General features: G+C 43.3%; 1 protein-coding gene across 2 annotated transcripts in view; it reads left to right on the top strand.

The window, feature by feature from the left end:
* Nup210l (nucleoporin 210kDa-like) overlaps nucleotides 1-9,687 on the top strand; it is an 89,212-nt gene that overhangs the window by 48,675 nt on the left and 30,850 nt on the right. For both annotated transcript variants that reach the window (XM_013015307.1, XM_013015306.1), the window contains exons 16-20: nucleotides 502-675; nucleotides 4,117-4,309; nucleotides 6,657-6,745; nucleotides 7,789-7,893; nucleotides 8,402-8,503. In XM_013015307.1, the coding sequence (XP_012870761.1) occupies nucleotides 502-675; nucleotides 4,117-4,309; nucleotides 6,657-6,745; nucleotides 7,789-7,893; nucleotides 8,402-8,503 (663 nt within the window). The remainder of the gene's footprint in view (nucleotides 1-501; nucleotides 676-4,116; nucleotides 4,310-6,656; nucleotides 6,746-7,788; nucleotides 7,894-8,401; nucleotides 8,504-9,687) is intronic.

Raw genomic sequence — 9,687 nt, 5'->3', positions numbered from 1 at the left:
TTTTTTTTTTTTTTTGGCGGGGGGGTTAATTGGAAGCAAGAGTCTCACAGACTTTCCTACCCTGGCTGGTATTGAAACGCCATCCTCAGATCTCATCCTCCTAAATAGCTAGGATTATAGGTGTGAGACGCCAGCCTAACTTTAAATTCTTTTTGTTTCCATATACTGTTATTTATTATATATCTACTAGAGATAAGTTGAAACACAAATTAGTTTTCCACTTTTACCAACTAGTAACAAAGTGTTTATTGGAGGAAACTACTTGGTCCAAGTTAGACTTTTAAAATTCCATTTGTTTTCAAAGTTCCATGATAACTTCAACGTCCCAAGGGCACAGATAATTAAAAACTATAATATCCTTAAAGGATTTGTCTGATTATAAATTTCCAAAAGGCTCTAGAATGCAATTTGAATAATTGAAACACATCTAGACTACTATGTTGGAAGCAATACATCGTATGTCCACTCACAATTATCTCTTGCGCCGGTATTTTCTTATAGATTCTCACATTCCGAATTGGAAATCACCCAGGTGTTCTGAACCCTAGTCCAGCTATAGAGGTTGTGCAGGTGCGTTTCATATGCGCCCACCCTGCCAGTATGTCAGTGACACCAGTATATAACGTGCCAGCTGGTGCCCAGCCATGCCCTCTGCCACAGCACAACAAACAACTGGTAAGTTTGAAGGATGTTTTTGACAAATATAGCATTTTTGTCGTATATAGTTTAGATACAAAAGGTCTGAAATACAGCTTTTCTATTAAAGTTAAGGGGTTTTATATATATATATATATATATATATATATATACATATATATCTATATGTATTTTTTTTTACTTTTTTATCTGTTTCTGAGAAGGGAGAAAAAGAGAACTGACGATACTTGATTTTGTTACTGTACTTAGCTACACAGATAGCTTATGGTTATGGAAATAGACATTTAGATTTTCCTCAATAACTTCCTAATCATTTTCTTCTTTTCTTTTCTTTTTTTTCTTTGTTGGTTGTAAGGCTTGAACTCAGGGCCTGGGCACTGTCCCTGAGCCTCTTTGTTCTCAAGGCTAGCATTCTATCACTTTGAGCCACAACTCTACTTCCCATTTTTGAGTGGTTAATTAGAAATAAGAGTCTCACAGGACTTTTCTGCTGGGGCTGGCTTTCAACCATGATCCTCAGATCTCAGCCTCCTGAGTAGCTAGGATTACAGATGTGGGTCACCAGCACCCAGCTCTAACTAGTTTTCTTAATATCATTTCCTACCAAATCTTCTTTTCTTTCTTTTTTTTTTTTTGCTAGTCCTAGGGCTTGCACTCAGGGCCTGGTTGCTGTCCCTGACTTTCTTTTATCAAGGCTGGTAATCTACCACTTCAACCATACCTCCACTTCCAGCTTTTTGCTGGTTAGTGGAAGATAAGAGCCTTAGGAACTTTCCTACCCCAGCAGGTTTCAAACCTCAGTCCTCAGATCTCAGCCTCCTGAGTAGATAGGATTGCAAGTGTGAGTCCCTGCAACTTACTGTACTCTATCCTGGAGGATCTTTCTTGTGGTTGGTGTGGGACTTGAACTCAGGGCTTGGGTATTGTCCCTGAACTTTTGTGCTCAAGACTTTGAACCACCATGCCACTTCCAGTTTTCTGGTGGTTAACTGGGGATAAGAGACTCATGGGCTTTCCTGCCCAAGCTGGCTTTGAACTGCAATCCTTGTATCTCAGCCTCCTGCGTAGTTAGGATTTCAGGTGTGAACCACCACCACCAGGCTTTGTTTATACATTTATCTTTTTTAATATGGCTGTTTTGAGTTAGAACAGGCAGAACTCTACTCTCAGAAATTTTACAGTGTGCAGCCGGACACCTGTAGCTCATGCCTGTAATCCTAGCTACTCGTGAGGATGAGATCTGAGGATGACGGTTCAAAGCCAGCTCGGGCAGGAAAGTCCATGAGACTCTTATCTCCAATAAATCATTCAGAAAACTGGAAGTGGTGCTGTGGCTCAAGTGGTAGAGTGCTAGCCTTGAGTTGAAGGGCTGAGGGACAGTGGCCAGGCCCACAATTCAAGCCCAGGACCGACAAAAAAAAAAAAAGCAAAGCAAAGAAAAGAAATACAGTGTGCTTCCTACCAAACTTCATATGTACTTCTAATTTATAGACTAGGTAGACTTTTTGTTGTTGTTGTTTTATTTTGAGATAGGATGTAGCTACTATGTAACCCAGGTAAGTCTCTGGGTCCTACTGCCCCCGTCTCCTAAATAGCTAGGGTTACATACATGCTATTAAATGCTTAACAGACTCAAAACAAAATTTTTTTTTGGGGGGGGGGGTCCGGTCGTGGGGCCTGAACTCTTGGCCTGGGTGCTGTCCCTCAGCAATTCAGCTCAAGGCTAGCGCTCTACCACTTGAGCCACAGCGCCACTTCTGGCTTTTTTTTCCCTGCTTATATGGTGCTGAAAAATCGAACCCAGGGCCTTACGCATGCAAGGCGAGTGCTCCACCACTGAGCCACCTTCCCAGCCCAAAACAAAATTTTTTTAAAGTGACCGTGGCTCAGTTCTATAATCCTAACTACTTAGGAGGCTGAGATCTGAGAACTGAAGTTCAAAGCCAGCATGAGGCTTCTCACAAGTCTCTGAGATTCTTATGTCCAATTAAGCAGCAAAAAGTGGAGCTGGTGGCTATAGTGGTAGAGTGCTAGCTTTGAGCAAAAAAAGACAGCACTCAGGCCCTGAGTTCAAGCCCCAGTATTAGTAAAGCAAAATAAGATATTTGGGTGAACATTTAGGGAAACTGAAATATTGATGAAATATTTGATGATACTAAATTAATTTTAATACTTTTATGTATTAATATTATTGTTTGTTTGGTTTTTTTGTCGGTCATGGGGCTTGAGCTCTGGGCTTGGGCACTGTCTCTGTGCTCTTCAGCTCAAGGCAAGCACTCCACAGCTTGAGCTACAGTGCTACTTCCAGTTTTCTAGTGGTTTAGTGGAAATAAGAGTATTATAGACTTTCCTGCCCAGGCTGGCTTTGAACCTGGATCCTCAGATCTCAGCCTCCTGAATAGCTAGGATTACAGGCCTGAGCCACCAGTGCCCCACTATTATTGCTTTTTTTTTTTTTGGTAGGACTTGGGGCTTGAACTCAGGGCCTGGGCTCCGTCCCTAAGTCTCTCTCTGTGCTCAAAGCTAGCACTCTACCTCTTGAGCCACAGTGCCACTTCTGGCTTTTTCTGTTTATGGGATACTGAGGAACTGAACCCACTGCTTCATGCATGCTAGGCAAGAACTCTACCACTAAGCCACACTCCCAGCCCCATTGCTCTTCTTATGTTGCAGAATGTTCTCATTCTTAGGAAACAGACTGAAATATTTAGGAGTAAAATGCTTTTTTATTTACATCATTCACAGGACAACAAAAAAAACTTCCCCTGACCCAGTACAAGTAAGGTGAAGAAGAGGGAGACAGGAAGGGAAAGCAAATTTCACTAAATGATAAGAATGGGTAAATCTGGGCCATAGCTGGTGGCTCACACCTATAATCCTAACTCGAGATGCCAAAATCTGAGGATTTTGGTTCAAAGCCAGATTGTGCAGAAAAGTCCCTGAGACTCTTGTCTCCAGTTAACCACCAGAGAGTATAAGAAGTGTAGCTGTGGTTCAAGTGATAGATCACTAGCCTTGAGGAAAAAAGTTCAAGGAAGATGTCCAGGCCCTGAGTTCAAGCCCCAGAACCAGTAAAAGAAGAAGGAATGAGTGAATCCAGGTAAAATTTTATATAAACATTCATTATTCTTTTTTTATATAGACTTGAAATTTGTCAAAATAGAAAGATGAAACGTGATTTTTACAGAGATTTTTTTTTTCTGCCAGTCCTGGGCCTTGAACTCTCTGTGCTCAAGGCTAATGCTCTACCACTTGAGCCACAGCTCCACTTCCAGCTTTTTCTGTGTATATGGTATTGAGGAATCGAACCCAGGGCTTCATGCTTGCTAGGAAGGCACTGTACCACTGAGCCACATTCCCAGCCTGAAACATGATTTTTAATCTTCAAGGATATCTTACCATCTCTAAATCTATTAGATTTAATTGTTTTTCCCTTCCCTAATTCTTATTTTAATGCAGATTCCTGTATCAAGTCTGAGGGACACAGTCCTGGAACTAGCAGTATTTGATCAACATAGGAGAAAGTTTGATAATTTCAGTTCGCTAATACTAGAATGGAAATCTTCCAATGAGACACTAGCCTATTTTGAAGATTATAAATCAATGGAGATGGTAGCCAAAGATGATGGCAGTGGACAGACTCAATTACATGGTATTGTAGAAATTTATAAATCCTTTCACATGGAATACCTGCAAAGCGGTTCAAATTAAGAATTTTCTTTCTTTCTTTCTTTCTTTTTTGTCAGTAATGGGACCTGAACTCTGGGCCTGGGTGCTGTCCCTCAGCTCTTCAGCTCAGGCCTAGCATCCTACCACTTGAGCCACAACGCCACTTCTGGCTCTTTTTGCTTATGTGGTGCTAAGGAATAGAACCCAGGGCCTTATGCATGCAAGGCAAGCGCTCTACCACTGAGCCACCTTCCCAGTCTCATAAACGTAGTCTCATGAAATCCATCCACCACCAGAACCTACCCCTTGACAGGTAGGAAGTAGGAAAGATAGCAGTGTACCTGGATTTGTAACTCAGTCTGGAAGTCAAGAAACCAAGCAAGGGTCTAGAAGATAAGCTCCCATTTTATTGCCTCCCCTGCCAACCTTAAGCAAGTCAAGGGGCCACTGCCCTACATGTAAAAATGAGGAAGGAAACCCTTTACATAGTTCCTCTAGGAGCTGTTATACAGCTAGGATGCTTTGACATGAGAAGTGCTTTGTAAACAGTCCTGTTCAGAAACCTGAGGACTACATCGGGCTACAGGATGAATTTTCGCATTCCTTATATATCAAGAAAATAATCTCTAGCTCAAAAACCCAACAAAATAATAGAGCTGGGAGCCCAGTGCTGGTGGCTCATGCCTGTAATCCTAGCTACTCTAGGAGGCTGAGATCTGAGGATCATGGGTCAAAGCCAGCCCAGGCACAAAAGCCGGTGAGACTCTTATCTCCAATAAACCACTCAGAAAACCAGAAGTGGTGCTGTGGCTCAAGTGGTAGAGCGCTAGCCTTGAGCTGAAGAACTGAGGGACAGCCCCCAGGCCCAGAGTTCAAGCCCCACAACCAACAAAAAATAAAATAAGGGGCTGGGAAGGTGGCTCAGTGGTAAGGCCTTGCATGCCTGAGGCCCTGGGTTCGATTCCTCAGCACCACATAAGCAAAAAGAAAAAAAGCCGGAAGTGACGCTGTGGCTCAAGTGGTAGAGCTCTAGCCTTGAGCTGAAGAGCTGAGGGACAGCGCCCAGGCCCAGAGTTCAGGCCCCACGACCAGACCCAAAAAAAATAAATATATAGGGGCTGGGAAGTTGGCTCAGTGGTAGAGTGCTTGCCTTGCATGCCTGAGGCCCTGGGTTCGATTCCTCAGCACCACATAAGCAAAAAGAAAAAAAGCCGGAAGTGACGCTGTGGCTCAAGTGGTAGAGCTCTAGCCTTGAGCTGAAGAGCTGAGGGACAGCGCCCAGGCCCAGAGTTCAGGCCCCACAACCGGACCAAAAAAAATATATATATAAATAAATAAATAAAAATAAAATAAATAATAATAGAGCTGGGAATGTGATTCAGTGAAAGCACGCTTGCTCAGCATGTGTTGAAACCGTGGGTTCTATCCCAGCACCACAAAAAAAGATTTGAAGGGAGAGGAGAGCAGAGAAAAGAGAGAAGGAGAGAGAGAAAGGGAGGAGGAAAGAAAGCAAGGAAGAGAGAGTGTGAGAGAAAAAGAAAGACAGGCTGGGTGTTGGTAGCTTGCACATGTAATTCTAGCTACTCAGGAAGCTGAGATCTGAGGATTGCAGTTGGAAGCCAGCCCAGGCAGGAAAGTCGGTGAGACTCTTGTCTCCAATCAACCACCGGAAAGCCAGAAGTGGCCCTCTAGCTCAAAGTGGTAGAATGCTAGCCTGGAGCAAAAGAGTTCAAGGACAGAGCACAAGTCCTAAGTTCAAGACCCAAGGCCAGATGACAAAAAAAAAAGAAGATAGGGCTGGGAATGTGGCTTAGTGGCTGAGTGCTTGCCTAGCATGCATGAAGCCCTGGGTTCAATCCTAGGTACCATATAAAGAGAAAAAGCCAGAATGGCACTGTGACTCAAGTGGTAGAGTGCTAGCCTTGAGCAAAAGAAGCTCAAGGACAGTGCCCAGGCCCAGAGTTCAAGCCACATGACCAACAACAACAACAAAGAATAAAATGGTCAACACAAAAGCCCAGTTTTGTTTCTTTTATATTTACCCCCATTGGTGTTTTTAATCTCACAATAAAATACATTTTGGAAAAAAATTGGAGCAGAATTTGGTTTTCTGGAGATACTTTTATACTCTATATGTTTGTTTTCTTTCACTGTACTAGGGCCTTGGACATGTTAGGTTAGCACTCTATAACAGGATCATGCTCTATAGCTCAGGCTAACTTGGAACTCACAGTCTTGTCTTCAACTCCCTTGTGCTGGAATTACAGGCTTGAGCCATTATGCCTGGCTATGGTATTGTTTCTCAAGAGTATCTTTCTGCATGTTTCCAGGTCATCAGATCCTTAAAGTACATCAAATAAAAGGGACTGTACTCATCGGAGTCAATTTTGTGGGTTATTCAGAGATAAAAAGCCCAAAGGTGAGTGGAAAAAATAATGTAATCTTTTTTTTTTGGGGGGGGTCCAGTCGTGGGGCCTGAACTCTGGGCCTGGGCACTGTTCCTCAGCTCTTCAGCTCAAGGCTAGTGCTCTACCTCTTGAGCCACAGCGCCACTTCCGTTTTTTTCTTTTTGCTTATGTGGTGCTGAGGAATCAAACCCAGGGCCTCAGGCATACAAGGCAAGTGCTCTACCACTGAGCCACCTTCCCAGCCCTGTAATCTTTTTTTTTTAATGGGGGACTTGGGGGAGATTGAGACAGGATCTTACTATGAGCCCATGCTGGCCTCAAACTCGGAATCCTCCTTCTTTAGCTTCCAGATTGCTAGGCTTGCAGGCAGGTGCCACCATACCCAACTGATAATGAATGGAGATTATAAAAAACATAAATTCAAGCCGGGCGCTGGTGGCTCACGCCTGTAATCCTAGCTACTCAGGAGGCTGAGATCTGAGGATCACCGTTCAAAGCCAGCCCGGGCAGGAAAGACCGTGAGACTCCTATCTCCAATAAACCACCAGAAAACCAGAAGTGGTGCTGTGGCTCAAGTGGTAGAGTGCTCGCCTTGAGCTGAAGAGCTGAGGGACAGCGCCCAGGCCCAGAGTTCAAGCCCCACAACCGACCAAAAAAAAAAAAAAAAAAGATAAGGAGGCTGATATCTGAGTATCGCAGTTCAAAGCCAGCCCAGGCAGGAAAGTCCATGAGACTTTTATCTCCAGTTAACCACCAGAAACCAGAAGTGGTGCTGTAGCTCAAGTGGTAGAGCGCTTGCCTTGAGCTGAAGAGCTGAGGGACAGCGCCCAAGCCCAGAGTTTCAAGCCCCATGACCAACAACAACAAAAAAAAAGTTTCACAAACTCTCCTGTCTGGGTTGGCGTCAAACCTCAGTCCTCAGATGTCAGCCTCTGGAGTAGATTATAGGCATGAACCGTTATCTTTAGCACTTGAATGAGTACCAAGCCTTTCTCTTTCTGATCTGAGGAATTAGAAGTTCATATTCATTTTTGTGGTGATTATTATTTGCTAGGAAATTCGCAACTTGCCCAGATCTGCAACAGTGGAGCTGCTCTTGGTGGATGATGTAGCTGTACTGCCAGAGAATGCCACCATTTACAACCACCCAGATGTGAAGGTAGAAGCTTTATGGGTCTAGTTAAATGGAATCATATTGGAGGAAAGGTTATTAAAATTAATAGCACAGTAATTAGAAAGATCTCTTATACGTTATGTTGAAATCTGATACATATATATTAATACATATATATTACAAGTAAATAGCTTCAGTATTCTTACTGGGTTTTTAAAGAAAATTTTAATGAGAGCTGGGAAGGTGGCTCAGTGGTAGAGCGCTTGCCTTGCATGCTCAAGGCCCTGGGTTCGATTCCTCAACACCACATAAGAAAAAAGCCAGAAGTGGCGCTGTGGCTCAAGTGGCAGAGTGCTAGCCTTAAGCTGAAGAACTGAGGGACAGCGCCCAGGCCCAGAGTTCAGGCCCCACAACCGGACCCAAAAAAAAAAAATTTTTTTAATGACCTTAATTGCTTAATCTCTATTCTTCTTATATAGGTAGAAGCTATTTTCTTTAAGTTATTTATAAATGGAAGGGAATAGAATATTGTTTGTCTGATTTTTTTCCATAGGAAATATTTAGCCTTGTGGAAGGATCTGGTTATTTTTTAGTCAACAGCAGTGAGCAGGATATTGTCACCATCATTTATATGGAAGCAGAAAGTTCTGTCCAGGTGAGTTGTAGAAATATTCCCAGCAAAATTAATTGATAGTCTCAGATCAAAGATCATAAGCTGGGCACTGGTGGCTCACACTATTTGGTGGCCCACGTCCCTTTGGTTTTTTGGTGGTTAATTGAGATAAGAGTCTCATGGACTTTCCCGCCCAGGCTGGCTTTGAACCGTGATCCTCAGATCTCAGCTTCCTGAGTAGCTAGGATTACAGGCATGAACCACTGATGCCTGACTATTTTTTAATTTTTTAATTTTACCAGTCCTGGGGCTTGAACTCTGGGCTTGAGCACAGTCCCTGAGCTTCTTTTACTTAAGGTGAATACTCTACTACTTGAGCCACAGTACCACTTCCGGCTTTTTTTAGTAGTCCATTGGAGATAAGAGTCCCACAAGGACCTTTCTGTCCCAGCTGGCTTCAAACCATGTTCCTCAGATTTCAGCCTCCTGAGTAGCTAGGATTATAGGTGCCAGCCACAGGCACCTGGCCAAATCAAATGATTTTGTACATTAAAAAAAATAAAAGTGAAGCTGGGCACCTGTGGCTCAACGCCTGTAATCCTACCTACTCAGAAGGCTAAGATCCGAGGAGGATCTCGATTCAAAGCCAACCCTGGGCAGGAAAGTCCATGAGACTCGTATCTCCAATAAAACACCAGAAAACTGGAAGTGGCACTGTGGCTCAAGTGGAGTGCTAGCCTTGAGCTGAAGAGCTGAGGGACAGTGCCCAGGCCCAGAGTTCAAGCCTCGGGACCAACAAAACAAAACAAAATTAAAATAAAGGTGAAGCACTAAGTGCAGACCAGGGATGCAGAAAACATTTTATTCAATAGGTGAAGTTCAAAGAAGGAAAAAGAAAATACCAATTAGCAAATGTTTTCTTTCCATCTTGTGATTACAACAGGTACTAACAGGTAGAGTGCTAGCCTGAGCAAAAAGAGCTCGGGGACCGTGAGTGCCCAGGCCCAGAGTTCAAGCCCCAACACCCACAAAAGTTAATTTTTTAATTAATTTATTTATTTTTGTCTGGTTTTCTGGTGGTTTACTGGAGATAGTCACACGGAGTTTTCTTTTTTTTTTTTTGTCGGTCGTGGGACTTGAACTCTGGGCCTGGGCGCTGTCCCTCAGCTCTTCAGCTCAAGGCGAGTGCTCTACCACTTGAGCTACAGCACCACTTCTGGTTTTCT

The sequence above is a fragment of the Dipodomys ordii genome, unplaced genomic scaffold (assembly GCF_000151885.1).
Source record: "Dipodomys ordii isolate 6190 unplaced genomic scaffold, Dord_2.0 Scaffold26, whole genome shotgun sequence".
In the NCBI taxonomy this organism is placed as follows: domain Eukaryota; kingdom Metazoa; phylum Chordata; class Mammalia; order Rodentia; family Heteromyidae; genus Dipodomys; species Dipodomys ordii.
The sequence above is the reverse complement of the archived record's forward strand: the minus strand, read 5'-3'. Positions and strand labels throughout refer to the sequence as shown.